At 42.5% G+C, this 18,581-nt stretch overlaps 1 protein-coding gene across 2 annotated transcripts in view; it reads right to left on the reverse strand.

Moving 5' to 3' along the window:
* Positions 1-18,581, reverse strand: part of SBNO1 (strawberry notch homolog 1) — a 49,710-nt gene that overhangs the window by 16,098 nt on the left and 15,031 nt on the right. For both annotated transcript variants that reach the window (XM_061602461.1, XM_061602462.1), the window contains 7 exons: positions 17,924-18,085; positions 17,143-17,278; positions 16,959-17,064; positions 12,258-12,411; positions 5,194-5,376; positions 4,931-5,028; positions 2,688-2,839 (listed from right to left, as the gene is read on the reverse strand). In XM_061602461.1, the coding sequence (XP_061458445.1) occupies positions 2,688-2,839; positions 4,931-5,028; positions 5,194-5,376; positions 12,258-12,411; positions 16,959-17,064; positions 17,143-17,278; positions 17,924-18,085 (991 nt within the window). The remainder of the gene's footprint in view (positions 1-2,687; positions 2,840-4,930; positions 5,029-5,193; positions 5,377-12,257; positions 12,412-16,958; positions 17,065-17,142; positions 17,279-17,923; positions 18,086-18,581) is intronic.

Below are 18,581 nucleotides of genomic sequence, written 5' to 3' on the forward strand. Positions count from 1 at the left end.
TTCCCCAAGTATAAAATTAAACCTGCACTGGGACTGATAAAAAAGGAGTGGAAATGAAGGCATCTCACTGGGTACTTGGTATGACTGTGTATGCAACATTACTCTGGCTCAAAAGCTTACGAGCCAAATTTTAAAAGCCCAAGGTCATACTGATACAGACAAGTTTTCCTTTTGTTCCCTGTTATTCAACATATAAACAGGACTGACTACCCCAACCAAACTGGCATTTATGGAGGAACTCATTTAGACAATGGAGATGGAGGTCTAGCTTTCTTAACCTTTCTTTATTATGCACTTAAGGACTGTACAGGAATTGTACTCAAGACCTTTACTGTAATTGGCTATGTTATCTCATTGCTGTTGTTGGCTGTTGTACTGACTATTTTACTTTTTTTAAAAAAAAAGGGCTGAAGATACGGGTTATGGTAGGGGCAAAACAGTTTAGAGGCTGTTTATTTTTATGGAGGTAGGATGGATGGCATATGCGAGAGCGGGAACTGCTGAAGATCCCATGTTTGCTGTGGTGCAGTGGGAGGCACATTAAGTTCCTATATAGCAAGAATGAGCAGCGCAAAGCCCTACACAAAATTAAATGAGCACAATTTGCAAAAAAGTGGTTCAAATGAGTTTTGTTTTTCATATATCTAGATTTTAGGTCAGTTCAGGCAATAGAGAAAGTGATACACGCAGCAAGTATTTCAGGCAAACAATTCCACGGCACAAGAGAGACACCACTGTCCAAACAGACAGAAATTGAACTTCAGTATGTGTAAAAATCAGTGTAACCCAAAGTAGTTCTTGAGTGAGCCCAAGTCCCAGGACTCCCTGCTCTATATAACCGTGCCAGTTTTACTACTTTTTCTTAAGCATTTCTTCTTAACCATATTAGCATTTAGAATAGCATTATAACTTATAATTATAATTATAGCATCCTTGGAAGAGGGTGCAATGCCATCAGCCCTCAAGGAGGCAGTGATACGGCCCATCTTGAAAAAGCCCTCCTTGGATCCCTAAGAGTTGAAAAACTTTCGCCCAGTTTCTAATTTACCATTCTTAGGCAAGGTGATAGAGCGAGTGGTGGCTAAACAACTACAGACGCACTTGGATGAAGCGGATTATTTAGATCCATTCCAATCGGGCTTCAGGACTGGACATGGAACTGAAACAGCCTTGGTCGCCCTGGTAGATGATATGAGGAGGGCGTTGGATAGGGGAGAATATAACCTCCTCATCCTCCTGGATCTCTCAGCGGCTTTTGATACCGTCGACCACGGTATCTTGTTAAGCCGCCTAGAGGGATTGGGGATGGGGGGCACCGTTTTACGGTGGTTCCGTTCCTATCTCTCAGGCAGGTACCAACGGGTAGCATTGGGGGATGAGGTTTCAGACCCTTGGCCTCTCACTTGTGGAGTGCCACAGGGTTCTATCCTCTCCCCCATGCTATTTAACATCTATGTGAAGCCGTTGGGAGCCATCATCAGGAGTTTTGGGCTGCAGTGTCACCAATATGCGGATGACACTCAGCTCTATCTCTCATTTAAGTCCTCACCAGAGGTGGCTGTGGAGACCATGTCCAAGTGCCTGGAGTCCGTTAGTGGATGGATGGGCGAGAACATGCTGAAGCTAAATCCTGATAAGACCGAGGTGTTACTCGTGGGTGATAAGAGAAGGTTGGGAGACATCGACTTGGTGTTTAATGGGGTAAGATTACCCCTGAAGGATCAGGTCCGCAGCCTCGGGGTCATTCTTGACTCCCAGCTGTCCATGGAAGCTGAAGTTTCGGCAGTGAGCCGGGCAGCTTGGTATCAATTACATCTGATACAGAGGCTGCAACCCTACCTTCCTGTACAGCTTCTCCCGCGAGTGATACATGCCCTGGTCTCCTCTCGCTTAGACTATTGTAATGCGCTCTACGTGGGGTTACCCTTGAAGACAGTCCGGAAACTCCAACTGGTGCAGAATGCGGCGGCACGCTTGATTACGCATAGCTGTCGCAGGGAACACATCACTCCGGTGTTGAGAGACCTTCACTGGCTACCAGTGGTTTACCGGGCCCAATTCAAGGTGTTGGTATTGACCTTTAAAACCCTATACGGTTTCGGCCCGGTTTATCTAAAGGACCGCCTCCAGTATCACCAATTGAGCCGCCTTACAAGATCAGCTACGCAGGATCTCCTCTCGGTCCCACCGGCCAAAACAGCTCGACTGGTGCGGACCAGAGAGAGGGCGTTCTCAGTAGTGGCTCCCACCCTCTGGAATTCCCTCCCCTACGATCTTCGACATGCCTCCTCCCTGATGAGTTTTCGACGAGCGTTATAGACCTGGTTCTTCAGGCACGCCTACAGGAACTCGAGCTAGATTAGTTGTAATGTTTTAACTGATGTCTTGATGTTAGTTTTAATTGATGAATATGGGTATTTATTGTATTGTGTAATGTATTTATTGTATTGTGTAATGTATTTATTGTATTGTATTGTGTAATGTATTTATTGTATTGTATTGTGTAATGTATTTATTGTACTGTATTGTGTAATGTATTTATTGTATTGTGTAATGTATTTATTGTATTGTATATTGTACTTGCTGCTGCTGTAAGTCGCCTAGAGTGTCCAAAATTGGACAGATAGGCGACTAACAAATTAAAGTTTATTATTTATTATTAACTTCAGAAGTAGCTCAAGACTTACCTTTGCGTTTCTTCACTTTGTCCTCCTTGCAAGGACTGTCCCTAGGAGAGTTGTTATTACTGTGAGCAGACAAATCGATTCCTAGCAAACTAAAAAGCTTCTTCCTGTCAGGAGCTGGGAAATGCTTCTCAATGAGAGACTGAAATACTCCTCTGCAGAATTAGAAAAAAGAATTTTGCTTAGTTTAATGAGCGACCTACATGCCTTGCAGCATTCTTAAATTCTGCTATTCATGTAGTATCTTCTTGAAGCAGGTCTGAACTGTTTCAGGCACTATTTGATATAGGTGCCATTAAATCTTGATTCAGCCTGCATTGTCAGGTCAAGAGTGTGCTTCCAGAATTTTTAGAACTTTTAATCAAGTGGGGATTGACCAGTCTCAGGTCAATACCTTTCAAAATGGGACCACCCATAGTACTGTATCACCGAGCAAAAATACAATGGGCCATAACTTGGCACATGCACTGGAAACATACCAGACTCCAATAAAGTCCTGTGCAGTGTGCTGCTTGAAACAAAGCCCAATCCACTTAGAAACCATTTCTTATGTTCCTCTTATGTGGAGCTGCAATTTCTACAGCTCCAGATAAGCATTAGGTATGAATAGTGATGCAGCAGAAGCTACACAATCAAGAAAGCATTTTCCAGTCAGAGATGAGAATTTTAAAAATAACGATCTTAAAAACTTACAAACCAACCAAGCCACTGCACATGGAATGGCTTCTGTTTGTGCAACAGAGCTTACCCTCCCTTTCATCCTCCCTCCCCCCACCCCAAATCTCTGAGGACTCCCCCAGGACTCCAGAGCAGATCTGGGGTGGATGCGGGGCATTCGGGGAGATGAAGTTCCACTGCGCAATGACTTCACTGGATACATTCAAGGGAATATGTATGCTTATTATGTACAGCAGTTATAATGGAATTAAAGAAGCTTGTAGCAGCAGCCCTAACGAGTTTAGAGCTCTAGACACAACACTGGCATCAACTCTTTCTGAGAAAATAAGAGGTATTTTACAACATTCTTCCCTACTGTTCTAACCATTTTATATCCTCTCGCAGATTTCCAAATTCTTTTACCAGCTTCAATACAGTTACCCCATGCTTTGGTAACTTCCCAGTTAGTCTATTCCAGTATGTTGTATGTGTAGCTGCCTCTAAAAATTATGTGGAAATTTCAGTTGGTTCAAAACAGAGCCACAAGATTATTAACTGAGAGCTGGATATTATGCAATGCTTTTCCAGCTGTAAGGCCATTTCAAAGCCCAGTGTAAAGAGCTGGTTTTAACCTATAAAGTCCTTGACGGCTTGGGACTAAGTTACCTGAAAGTTCACCTTCTCCTATATATACCTATTCAAACCTTAAGAACCTCTTTGGAGGCCCCAATTTATTTGCCTCCACCAAATGTAGTGAAGTGGGTGTCTGAGGATTCTCAGAGGCAATATCCTGGTTTTGAACATTTCCCCAGAGAGGCTCACCTGTCACCTATGGTCTTTGACACCAGGTGAAGTTAAACAAACTTGTGTTTTAAACAAACCTTAAGCTCTTGCTGGTTTAGTATGATTTTTAATCTAAATGGCAAATGTTTTATTTTTTCTGTGCTAAACTGTATGCTTTATTTTGTGTTTCAATTGTGTCTTTTTAAATTACAGTGTTCTGTATTTTTAGCATTCTATTTTGTTTGCAAACACCTGCCCAAAGGATATTTGTTGATGAGTTTTTAAAACACAATTAATAACAAAGCATTCTGCAAGCAACTGTGAGCAGAGGGAGCTGGGCAGAGAACTTTATAAACAGTAGATCTTAACGACAAGACATCATACCAAATGAGCACAGACCTGAACACAAGTGCACATGGAACTGTTGTCTCATGTTCTCCTATAGACACTCATGATTTTGGCTGAAATGTACCGAAAAGTCGAATGAACTCATCCTGGTTTGAATTATTTGATATTAATTTCAAGTGTGTTAAATATAAGACTGAAGGCTAAGGGTTAACTTGAAGTGCACTTAGATGAACATCTCCAACGCTTAAAAAAAATGTTGGAAGACTGTGTCTCTACGCACAGCTCACTGGCCTACCTCCACCCTAGTGAGCCCTTCCTTTTGCTCATGCTGAAGATCAGTAAGCCTACAGGAAGAACCTACCTTGATTTTTATTATATAGTTCTTTGCATTTTCCAAGACGGTTAGAAACAAGGTTATCTCCCCCCAGGACATATTATACGACAGATATGAGCCTTACTTTGCTGTGGAAACGAAGTCGTTCAGTTCACCACCACCTTCCTCCAAAGCTTCTAAGGTTCTTGCCTCTCCTGTGGACTGCAACCCAATGACTACACACTAGAGGGAGAAAAGACACACAGTACTGAGACTTTAAGCTCTTCCAAATGCATGAAGTGTATCTCCCCCTCCCCCTTTACACTTCAGGCCACTCCCACCTCTTTCTGAGAGAATGAAACCATGGTTTGGAAAAATATCAAGAGTCAAGGCCCGTCTGGAACTTACTTTGCCGTTCTTTATCTCTTCCCTGGCCAGCTGCACCACCCTTTTCACTTTGGAACCTATGCAGAGGTATTTGAAAAACCTCTGGTGGGCAGACCAGAACTGGCCCCACATTGACTTCTTCATCCGCTGCTCGGCATCAATGAGGTCGGCTGCTAGTTGGAACTTCTCCCTGGCGCTCACCCACTGAAAAAGGAACAGCAGGTAAGTTTCTCATCCTTAAAAATTATGACCTTTTGCATGTAACATGACCACCACAGCAAGACTTTTTTTTTTTTAAAGGTCTCAGATGAGTTGTCCAAGAATGTTTTCATTCATCAGAGTTATTTACTAACCTGCTACCTTCAGAGAATCATTCACACTTTGACATGGACCTCACTGTTGCTTTATGTAAATTGAACACACCCTACAACGGGGCAGGGATTTTGGTGTCCACCAGATGTTTGATTACAATTCCCATCATCTCTGATTATTGGTCATGCTGACTGGGACTGATAGGAGTTGGGAATCAAAAAACTTCTGGAGAGTCACAGATTCTGCATCCCTACCCCAGAAGATGTTGTTGTCATGTGCCTTCAAGTTGACTACGACTTATGGCAACCCTATGAATCAGCAACCTCCAAGAGCATCTGTCGTGAACCACCCTGTTCAGATCCTGCAAGTTCAGGTCTGTAGCTTCCCTTATGGAATCAAGCCATCTCTTCTTTGGCCTTCCTCTTTTTCTACTCCCTTCTGTTTTCCCCAGCATTATTATCTTTTCTAATGAATCAGGTCTTCTCATTATGTGTCCAAAGTATGATAACCTCAGTTTCATCATTTTAGCTTCTAGTGATAGTTCTGGTTTAATGTGTTCTATCACTCAATTACTGGTCTTTTTCGCAGTCCATTGTATCTGCAAAGCTCTTCTCCAACACCACATTTCAAAGGAGTTGATTTTTCTCTTATCTGCTTTTTTCACTGTCCAACTTTCACATCCATACATAGTGATCAGAAATACCATGGTCTGAATGATCCTGACTTTGGTGTTCAGTGATACATCTTTGCATTTGAGGACCTTTTCTAGTTCTCTCACAGCTGCCCTACCCAGTCCTAGCCTTATTCTGATTTCTTGACTATTGTCTCCATTTAGGTTAATGACTGTGCCAAGGTATCGATAGTGCTTGACAAGTTCAATGTCCTCATTGTCAACTATAAAGTTACATAAATCTTCTATTGCCATTACTTTAGTCTTTTTGACATTCAGCTGTAGTCCTGCTTTTGTGCTTTCCTCTTTAACTTTCAACAGCAATCGTTTCAAATCATTACTGGTTTCTGCTAGTAGTATGGTATCATCTGCATATCTTAAATTATTGATGTTTCTCCCTCCAATTTTCACATCTCCTTCATCTTGGTCCAATCCTGCTTTCCGTATGATATGTTCTGCGTGTAGATTAAACAAATAGGGTGATAAAATACACACGTCTCACACCCTTTCCGATGGGGAACCAATCGGTTTCTCCATATTCTGTCCTCACAGTAGCCTCTTGTGCAGAGTACAGGTTGCGCATCAGGACAATCAGATGCTGTGGCACCCCAATTTCCTTTAAAGCATTCCATAGTTTTTCATGATCTACACAGTCAAAGGCTTTGCTGTAATCTATGAAGCACAGGGTGATATTCTTCTGAAATTCCTTGCTCCGTTCCATTATCCAACATATGTTTGCGATATAATCTCTGGTGCCTCTTCCCCTCCTAAATCCAGCTTGGATGTCTAGCATTTCTCACTCTGTATATGGTAACAACCTTTGTTGTAGAATCTTGAGCATTACTTTACTTGCATGGGATATTAAGGCACTAGTTCTATTACCGCATTCTCTGGGATCCCCTTTCTTTGGAATTGTGATGTATATGGACCACTTCCAGTCTGTGGGCCATTGTTTAGTTTTCCATATTTCTTGACAATTTTTTTAAAAATTTGGACAGATTCAGTCTCAGTAGCTTGTAACAACTCTATTGGTATGCCATCTATTCCTGGTGATTTGTTTCTTCCAAGTATTTTAAGAGCAGCTTTCACCTCGCATTCTAAAATGTCTGGTTCTTCATCATATGGTTCCTCCGTGAATGAATCTGTCATCCTTGCATCTCTTTTGTAGAGTTCTTCAGTGTATTGCTTCCATCTTCCTTTTATTTCATCTCGGTCGGTCAGTGTGTTCCCCTGTTGATTATTCAACATCCCTACTCTAGGTTTAAATTTCCCTTTCATTTCTTTAATCTTTTGGAACAGGGCTCTTGTTCTACCCTTTTTGTTGTCCTCTTCTATTTCTATACAGTAACTATTGTAATAGTTCTTTGTCCTTATGTACTAGTCGCTGTATTGTTGCATTTAGGGTTCTGACTATGTTTCTATCTCCTTTTGCTTTTGCTTTCCTTCTCTCTACACTAAAACACGATTGAAGATTAGCAATGATGTGCATCACCCTGTCTGTCAGGGAACCTCGCCCCCATCACCAACTGACCTCACAGAGGAGTCCCAGGGGTCCCTGTAAATTAACCCACTACAGAATAATTCTGATAAGCGTGTACTTTAAATCTCTCTGAAGACTGCAATTATATTATGGTGAGCAATACATGCACCTGAAGATTTAGCAGTAAGAACAAGCCAAGTCAGTCCTACAGCTACCTCTTACAGGCTGTACAAATATGTTCAACTGATCACAGAGAGCTCCAGTGTAGTTTATTTATTAAACTGATAACCTGCCCTTCCTCCCAAAGGAGCCCATGAAAGCTAACACATCAGCAATAGTTTTATTTCTAATTGTATTTTAGTTTAAAACATTTTTATAACAAACAGAATTAAACATTTCTAAACACATTTAAAAACAATTAAACACGTGTAAAAATGTGTGGTGATTTTGTAGTAAACGATTGCCATCTGTTTCCCAAAGTTCTTTCTAAGTCTTCAGTAATAAGAGCAGGAAAACCAGTTTAACAAGGAAATGTATTTCTGTTACAAGCAGGGGGTCAGTAATTGTCACAGACCAATGGGTCCAGGGTGGGCTTTTTCAGGATCGGTCGGATCACCGCCTTCCAGGGCAGCTGGACTACCTCCCACAATGATACGTTGACCACACCCTGGATCCACTTGGTCAAACCCCCTCGGCAAGCTTTAATAAGCCAAGAAGGGCAAGGGTCGAGAGCACATGTTGCTGGCCGCTTCATTGCAAGCATCTTGTTTACGTCATCAGGCCGCATCAACTGAAACTGTTCCCAAGATGTTGCAGCAGACATTGCACTGGACACCTTACTGGGGACTACAGTAGATGTGGATGGGGCATCAAGACTGCTACGGAGGCGAGCAACTTTACCCTCGAAGTGCCTTGCAAATAATTCACAGTGGGCCTCTGAAGGGTCTAAAACTCCGTTTCCTGGAGCTGATGTCAACAGACTCATGACAATACGGAAAAGCTCCACTGGACGGCTACTTGAGGATGCAATAGAGGCAGAGAAGTGGGCCTTCTTCGCCACCCTCACTACCACACAGTAGGCACGGTTATGATGTTTTACTCATGCCTGATCAGCCTCACAGCACGTCTTTCGCCTCTTGCGCTCTAGCCGTCATCCAGCCTGTTTCATTGCCTTTAGCTCACTGGTGTACCAAGGTGCAAACCAGGCTCCACAATGCCAGAGAGGGCGCTTGGGGGCAACCAGTGTCAAGAGCCCGATGCGCCTCGCTCTTCCCCAGCGTGACAAGTACTTCAACAGGGTCACCTGCTCTATCTACTGGGAACTCCCCCAGGGCATTCAGGAATCCAGTGGATTCCATTAGTCTCTGGGGGTGTACCATCTTAATCTGTCCACCACCCCTGCAGGGAAGAATCTGAGCTACAAGTCTGGGCTTATTTAAATGCCAGTGCCTCTCCCCACCTTTTATCACTGGCAGTGAGGGAGGATCGATTGAGCTGATTGCCTCTGGCTGTAGAGACAGAGGAACCTAGGGAGGGGGCCATCTGCCAAAAAACTAATGGGGCAGAGTCCCAGAGCATCGCCCCAGGAATACACACCTTGTCATTCATCAAAAGTTCACTGTATAGTTAACTTATAGTACAATGTATACATGTCTACTCAGAAGTCAGTCTTCATATTTAATGGGGCTCACTCCCAGGTAAATCAACCTGCAGTCCTCAGACCAGACTAAGATTCTGTTGAAGCTTTGAAACTGTACTACCTTTCTGGGAGTGGGGGAGGGGGGAGAGCATGGGTCTTTGTAGTACAAATATACATAATTCTGGTTAAAGGAAGTAAAACTATGTCTATAATGCAAGAACTTAGGGTGCAATCTTAACCAGGTCTACTCAGAAGTAAGTCCTGTAGAATTCAATGGAGCAACAGCCATATGAGGTAAATTAGGCTGAGAGTTAGTGACTGAGCCAAAGCAGCCAAAAAAGAATGGGTAGAGTTAAGTTTCAAAAATGTGAAATTGCTCATGCTCAGGGTATTTCTGTTGCTGTTTATCAAGGCCTGAGTGTGTTTTTATACAGTTGTAAATGTTCATTTAAAATATATATATTTAAAATATTTTAAAATATGTTAAGTTGCCCAACTTTGTTGTTTTTATCCTTAACTTGAGTTCTTTGCATGGTTTAGGGTTCGCATTGGGAGAGAACTGGGCTCTTGTGCCTTTAATAACTGTGTAGCAGACAGAAATTAAACAGAAATTAAATTAAGCCATTTCTAGTACAGAAATACAATTAAGGGGCAAGCTTTGCCTGTTGACGTTCTGTCTGTTAGACATACTATTACTGCCATATGGCGCTTTCTGAGCCGAGTGCTGAAGAAGAGACATTGCTGTATGCTGGCAGAATACTTACAACCAGGGTCCAAACGCCCTGGCATCAACCAGGCTCTGTTCACCACTCTGACTGCTTTACTTTTATCTCCTTCACAGTTTGTTATATGTTGTTTATACTGCGCTGGGACCTTCTGGTGAAGGACAGGTAATAAATATCATAATAATGTTTTTGTGATGAATAAAAAGTGACATTATTTAAATGCTTCATTATGCATTGTTTAAATTAACAGAGAGTAAAATTAAAACCATTAGCATATGGGGGGAGCGACAAGGTTGGAGATTACAAAGAGGGTCCTGCACTCATAAAGGTCTGGAACTATTGTCTTAGAGGGAGGAAGTTCACAAGTGGGGCACCACCACCACGGATGACTTTCCTCAATTTGCCGCATGATATGCTCCAGATAGGAGGGCCTCCCCCACAGAGCAGACATGGGCAGGTCTATATGGGAGAGGAGCTCCTTCAGGTACCCAAATCCCAAATTATACATAGCTTTCTAAGTCAACATAATCACCTTGCATCTGGCTTGGGAGCACAGAAGCAGCAGGTGCCGCAGGGTGCCATCTTGTTCCCCATGCTGTTGAACAGCTATATGAAGCCCTTGGGAGAGGTCATCAGGAGATTTGGGATGAGGTGTTAGCAGTATGTTGACGATACCCAGCTCTATTTCTCTGTAACATCTGAATCAGGAGAGGCTGTGCAAGTCCTGGACCGCTGCCTGGACTTGGTGGTGGGCTGGATGAAGGCCAATAAACTGAGTCTGAATCCTAGCCAGACAGAGGCGCTGTGGGTTGATGGTTCCCCAGTTTGGATAATTGGTCAGTTGCCTGCTTTGGATGGGGTCGTAATCCTTCTGAAAGAGCAGGTCCGTAGTCTGGGGGTGCTCCTGGATTCTATTTGTCACTAGAGGCCCAGGGGACCTCAGTGGTTAGGAGTGCCCTTTACCAGCTTCGGCTGGTAAGACAGCTGTGGCAGTTTCTGGACTGGGATAGCCTGACCACTGTTGTCCATGCACTGGTAACTTCCAGGCTGGATTACTGTAATATGCTCTATGTGGGGCTGCCCTTGAGGTTGGTCCGGAAGCTGCAGCTGGTGCAAAATGGGGCAGCAAGACTGCTCACTGTGGCAGGGTATTGCCAACATGTCACCCCGCTTCTGAAAGAATCGCACTGGCTACCTATTAGCTATAGGGCTAAGTTCAAGGTTCTAGTTTTGGTTTACAAAACCCTATACAGCTTGGGACCAGGATACCTGTTTTCAAACCTTTCCCTTATTTAAAAGATTTTTAAAGCTTTTTTTAAAAAAAGTTTTTAAATGTTTTATTTTAATGTATTTTAAAGTCTGTTTTTATGAGGTTTTAAATTGTTTTTAGTGCTTTTCTTTGCCGCCCTGGGCTCCTACTGGGAGGAAGGGCAGGACATAAATCAAATAATAAATATATAAACACACACGCTTGTCAGAACTGGCACTATATGTTCTTGGTAGGCTGCACAATACAGCAACCTACCCATCACATTCTGCCCTAACTGCAGCTTCCAAAGCAGTCCCTATGTGGAGAGCATTACAGTAATCCAACCTTGAGGCTATGAATGCATGGATCACTGCAGCCAGTATATCTCCTATCCAGGAACAGATGTACCTGGCAATACATTAACTGTGCCTGCTACAACTATTCTGGATCTCTAAGCACCCCAAGATGACACATCTGTTCCTTTAGGTGGAGTGCAATCCTGTTCAGAACTAGTAACCTACCTAATTCCCAGACTTGGGAACCACCTATCAACAGGCCTAGTCTTGTAAGGATTCAGTTTCTACTTACTGCCCGTCATCCAGACCACTACTGTGTCCAGGCACCAGTCGAGGACCTGTACAGCCTAACCTGGCTCAGATGATAGAGCGGGTTTCATCCATATATTGGAGACACCTTGTTCCAAATTCCCTACTGACCATTCCCAATGGCTTCATATGCCGTATACATGTACACACACATACACATATATAAAAATAACTCAAGGCTGAACTGCAGTCCCACAATGCCACTCTCTGAAAAGAATCCTCCAGGTAGAAGCAGAACCACCTTAATGCTGTGAACTCCCAACACTGATTTCAATGGGATTTATGCATGACTACATCTGTCTGGATCAGGGTCTGTGTGTTCAACTGCAGCATAAAAGTTAGATAGGAAAAGTTCAAATCATTTCCTAGCCTAACACATGAAATATAATATTTAAATATACTTACCATTTTAACAGATTTATTATACATTTTAACATAGTGCTGAGACAGCTGAACTTCATCGATTTTGAAGGTCACGCCTGAAAAGCTCAGCTGCCTTGCTATGTACATTCCTCTTAGCTTCATATCCATGGCAACTATTTCCATGGCACCCACACCCCTGGAAACAAATCCAAGAACATTATTTTAAAATAGACAGCTCTTGGGCATACTGGGGAAAGCCAACATTGCACTCAAGTCTGACGATATTTCAACAGAACAAATTTCTTCAAGCACTATCACAATGTGACATCACCACCAGATTAAGTTGCAAGCACCATAGTTTTTAACACACACTATAGATGTGAAAAGGGAGACAGGATGCTATATGACATGAACTTAGCCTAGTTTTAAAAATCTCCTATGAATACGCAAGTGAGTAATATTACTCACGCTCCATTTCCAGCTGATCATAATTTGGAACCAGAAGGCATTCGCATCCTTTCAGTGCCTAACTAGCCAAAGGCTTTCGAGTGGAAGAAGGTTTGCAGTACATAGCTTGCCTTGCTTGTGTCATCAACAGCTCTCAACTCAGCCAGATACCTTTCTGCATAGTATCTGGCTTGACTGTGGCACCCTATGGCTGGGACTGGTTGGGAAGGGAGCCCTGGTGTCAGAGCTTGGAAAAGTTACTTTTTTAAAACTACAACTCCCATCACCCCCAGCCAGCATGGCCACTGGATTGGGCTGATGGGAGTTGTAGTTCAAAAAAAGTAATTTTTCCAAGCTCTGCCTCGTGTGCACATGGCCCTGCTCTGTGATTGAGGGACAAAATGGCCTTCTGGAGCCATCCGATTCAAGTATATTGTAGATGAGATCATTAAAGAGGCCCAGCTGGCCTCAACTAGAAACTGAGCATTTAGTGTTGCTGTGGAGCACTCTTCCAGCATGGATCTTGTATTCTGTCTGCTATGGGCATTGATTCAATTTTATCTTTGGGCAATACCGTTGCGACTGTCGTGTGTTTATTTTCCCAATGGAAGGTTGGGATGACTTAAAAAAGGAATCTAAGTCTCCTTGGGTGGTATATTTCTCATCAGTCTGTTGAGATGCCTTACTTTTCTTGGAGCTTTTAATTGGTGCCTGTTGTGTGTCCTCCAACAAGTTGAAAAGCTTTTTAAAATTCATTCCCTTACATTGCTTTGTCATTTTTTGTCTTTTCCCTTTAGGCTTGATGTTTTTGCACTCTTCCAGCAGAGGTTTGGCAGGCACCCTCACGTTAGACTCTCAGGCATCTCTTGAATATTTTGTTATGCCTACAGGCCTATGAAGCTATTTAACTGTAACTAGCCTGTCACTTTAATAATTTTGCTTTTTAACGGTGTTTTGTTTTATCATTGTTTACACACACTTTTATAAATAAAACAAACCTCAAATGACACAATGTAATGTACACTTATGGTTCTGAAAGCAAAACTGTCACAGTTACCAGACCCTCTAAAGATAGTATCCTCCACAACTGCTTTTGTGCCTCCAGAAAGTTTGGCACTGAATTGGTTAAGAGTCTTCACACTAAGGGACTCTATTCACAAGCATGCATTTTAGATAACACTATTCACTATTTACACTAAAAAGCAATTCTAATTTGCTGACTGGCCAAGTCTCCAAAAGTTTACCATGTGAACTTGGAACTGTCTTGTCTGGGGAAGAAGCCCAAGCATGTGGTCCTGAGACCAGCTTATTGGAGGCGACTCTTGGAATGTTGGAGAACCAAGATGATGTTGATCCTGCCAGAAAGGAGCTAGGAGGAGAAACCCAGTTTGTGACTTTGGGGAAGTTTGATGCTGTAAGTGTTGTAACTGGGACACAGCAAGGCAGTGTTGAGGTCTGTGTGGAGAAACTGCTTTCAGCCACGAAGGGAAGTGGGGGAGACCAGCCCCTCCTTAATAGACAGGTTGGGGAGATGCCTGTGTTAGAGACTGCAGCTCTGCCAGACTTCGCTTTGTCTGAAACATCAGTTGTGGAGAAGAGTTTGTCTCCAGAGAAGGCACCATCAGTGACTGAGCAGGCTGAGGTCCTTAAAGTTTTAGTTTCAGACAGGGGAGGAGGAGGAAGCCTGCATCCCCTGGGAGAGACTGTACTGGACACTGAGATTATGCCTAGTTGCCTACCTTTTCAGGATCTGAATGGCAGCTTGGCCGAGGGTTTTACTGCACAGACTATGGGCAAGATTGTTTATCCTCGCACAACACAGGGTTTGTCTGTGGTTCAACTCCTGGATTGTGCTGGGAGTGAGAATTTAGCCTGTGTGCCAACTGGATGTGTCACTCTTTTATCAACAAGAACTTCTGAGGAGAGGTTCTTGCAAGAATCTCGGCAGTCTGTTCCTGATGTGACTTTGGGACCATACTTTTTTCAGTCGGATGTATGCAACAGACCTTGTGTTCCTCAGAAACTGAATCATAATTGTAATGTTATTGCGGTGATTCAGAATTGGCCTATACCTCATACTAAGAAGCAGTCCTATCTTTTTTGGGGCTAGCAGGGTACTATAGAAAATTCGCACCTCATTTCAGTAGCATCGCCACACCTTTGACCGACCTGTGTAAAAAGTACCAGCCTAATCAAGTGAAATGGACTGATAAGTGTCAGCATACTTTTGACGCTTTGAAAGCTTTGCTTGTGCAACACCCAATTCTGAAAGCTCCTAATTTTTCTGCCCCTTTTGTTGTACAGACTGATTCTTCAAATTATGGTCTTGGAACTGCTTTGCTTCAACATGACGCAAATGGAAGCTTGCACCCCATTGCGTACCTTAGTAAAAAATTGATTCCATGAGAACAGAATCTTGCCACTATCGAAAAGGAATGTTTGGCTTTGATATGGGCCTTAGAGAAATTACGGCCTTACCTGTGTGGACATCATTTCCAATTGCAGTCCGACCATTCACCTTTGTGTTTGATTTTTATGGCTTTGTGATTTTAACCTGAGTTTTGGATTTTGAACTTGGATTTTATGGCTTATGACCTTTGTTTTGCTTTTGGACTGCCCATTTTTATTCCTAACTTTTTATTCCATTATTAAAGTCTTTTTGTGATTTTCCTGTTTTCTGTGGGCATTTTAGGGGTCCTTTATTCTTGTTAAGAATTTTTCTCTTTTAGGCATACCTTTTAAAGGTTTTTCTCTTATCTTTTTGAAACATACTTTTTTGTAAGGCATAAGTCGAGAAATAGCTATCATGCTTGGAGCATATACTCAAATATTTCCTTTTATTAAAATCTTTTTAAAGATGTCTTGTTTATTTTGTTGCTAACCTGTTATTTTCCTACCTCTTTGGGGAGCCAGCGATGAAGAAGAGCTGTTTGAGCTCTGACATCATCTTTTTGAAGGGGTTCCATGTCATGAAATTGTAGAATGGTTCAGAATGGTTACTGTAACATGGCTCTGATGCAGAGAATTGTGGGGATTTCATCTTGGGAGGAGATGGGCCTCTGTGTGAGTAGAAAACTTTAAGTTTCATTTCTCAGCTGCAACTAATTAAGAGGCTTGAAGAGCAGCACCTGGTTATCTGTTATCTGCTGGGAGCCTGGTACTCAAGGTCAAGCAGGCCTGAGAAGAGTTGAGATCAGGGGGGAAGGAGGGGGCCTCCTAGGCACGAAAACTGAAAAAGCTTCGGGAAGCATTACCTCATTAGAAAGCCCCGATTGGCTAAATTACTGTGAACTGTTGCTACTTTCTTTAAGTATAGGGGGTGAAACCTATAACCTTTGTTCCCCTGGGTTCCATCTAGACAGGTGGTTACCTGAGTGGGGTTCCACTGCCTTCACTACCCAACTTAAGCCTCTCTGGGGAGAGGTGAGATTTACAACAACTACCTCTTCAAGTAAGTAGGATAGGCTAGTTAGTTTTGTTATTTTTGGTTGTGTTTGAACTCTCTTATGTGTGTTACCTAAACCCCTGTTTGGGTGTAGGTTTTAAGGAACTGTTTTGCTGCTATTAATTGTGCACGTATATTTTATTCAAGAAAGCTACTTCTATTTACCCATGTGTATTCATGGCTGGAGGACAAGTTTGGCTCTGAACCTGGTACCTTGGCCACTGACCACAAACTACTGTGTTTTGGTTTTGCCTGGGGCTTCTGGATGAGGAGTGCCTATCTGGCTCTTGTCCCTAGAAATCCCAGGTAGAACTACATCTGGGCTCTGGGTTTCCCCTGACTCAGAGTGGTTCTTCAGATTGAGGGGTGGTGGCAGCCTACCTTCTACCTGGCAGGTTTGGTGTTGGTTTGCACAACCTTGACAAGGGGGATTGCTTGGACAGGATCAATTACCCAGGGTGGAGGATTGGGTCCTTAACATGCACCTGGCACCTGTGGGGTGGCGTAGGGTATGACACGGTATAACGCTAATTCCGTTTGTCTGGGTCATGTAAAATACTTCTCCCTCTTCTGTCTAGAAATGTAACGTCGTCCTTGTATCCAAGCAAATAAAACAGCTTCACGTTTAAGCCCCAAGTTGTCCCCTAAAACACGGAAATCTTCAGGAGCCAACTGGCCAATGAAGATGAAGTTGTCTTACAGAGTCAGCCCAATCCCGCAACCTTTATACTGAGGATAAGAATTTTCATCTGGGATCTTCGAAATATAAAGCATCTGCTCTACCACTTAGCTACAGCCCTTCAGCATATTATACCACAGCAACTGACATACAGACAGAGCCAAGTACTTACCTTCTTTCCACAGCCTGAATAAAGTCACTGAACTCCCTAAATGGAGTTCCTTCACCCCATATCCCAAGGCGGTTCATATATGCCATGTTGCGTGGCTCAGACGCACCTGAAAGCAAACACTTAGGTAGTAAATAAAGGTAACAAAAAACAACCACACACATTTAAAACAGATAGCAATACATACCTGTGGCACTAGCATAGACAACTCTGGCCTTGGGAAGTTTATTCTGCAGCTCCAGAACAGCCAAGCCTGTCTTAGTTGGTTTTGATGAGCCAACAGGACAAAGATTTTTAGCCTTGTGACACTCATCAAATACTATCTGAATATATCGTTAAGGAATAGACATTATAAGAATAATCTTACTCCCAAGGCAGTTTTAACTGACAGTTTAAATAAATCATACAGCACAATCCTAAATACATTTACCTGCAAGCGAGTCTCACTAGATTCAGTGGGGCTTATTCCCAGATAAATGTGGATAGGACTGCATCCTCAGTAAATTAATCACACAAGTTTTAGTCAATCAAATGTACATATTGGTTGCATTTAGATAACGGACATATGCTTATGTTGCACCAAGCATTTCAGAAGAGGCATTCCTCTTGTTTGGGAGAGGAGGGATGCCTCAAAATGGTGTTGCCATCTGCAGTTTTTAGAAGCATTTATTAAAAGTAATTTTTGCAAGAAGTCTAAAAAGGTGCTCCATTTGGACAATCAATTAAGACTTAAAAAGCCAATCAAACATTACAGCAATCAACTACTAGACACTCATGTCTAGGCATCTAAATATAAAGGTTTTGACGTTTAAGCTTCTACATTTGACTCCATCTGCTCCAAGAGTCTGACAATCCAAGAACTTAAAATTCGCAAAACATAAATGCTTAACAAAGTAAGCGGTGGCACCCAACAAACTCCACAGCACAAAGGGCTATTATTACACCAAGTTAGAACACTGAAAAGATACAACTCCATCAAAGCCATCTCCGCACCAATGAAGAAGCTGCTTGAGCCTGGTTTTATATTTACCCCCAGACTGACTTTCCCCAATAAGAGAGGAGTAGGTGGCAAATATAACACCCTTCTTCACACTCCCGTTATGTTTTGAAGAAATTTTTCCATATTTGAACTAAAACAGAAACATTGTATTAGTGTGGAAGACATCCTGCAACAGACAAAACGATCAGATCCTTAAGCTTCAGTGACAAACTTGTACTTTCCAGTCCCACCAAGATAATGTAAAGTTACATCAGGATACACACAAAGGTATACAACTGGAAACACTAACGTGAACAGCAGTCTTGAGGACTTTTACTTGCTCACATAGGTTGTTCACATTTCCTCTATTTTTAAGGCTACATTTCCAATGAGAAATGTTCCTAATTTTGGCAAGGCTGTGCCTGTGCCATTTTTTATGCTTCTGCTGAAGTAGTTCTAAGAAACACATGGAAATGTTTCAAGACTGTAAGTGTACAACCCTGAAGAATATCCTAAAGGGGAGACAACAGAAAGGTGGGCGAACTCCCAACATTCAGTGCGCTACAGTAAAGGGAGAAACCCAAATATTCAACCACGCAAAGAGCAGCAGATTTCTTTAATCAGTTTGAAAGGCAGGACTGGGATAA

Source organism: Rhineura floridana, chromosome 19 (genome assembly GCF_030035675.1).
Source record: "Rhineura floridana isolate rRhiFlo1 chromosome 19, rRhiFlo1.hap2, whole genome shotgun sequence".
In the NCBI taxonomy this organism is placed as follows: Eukaryota; Metazoa; Chordata; class Lepidosauria; order Squamata; family Rhineuridae; genus Rhineura; species Rhineura floridana.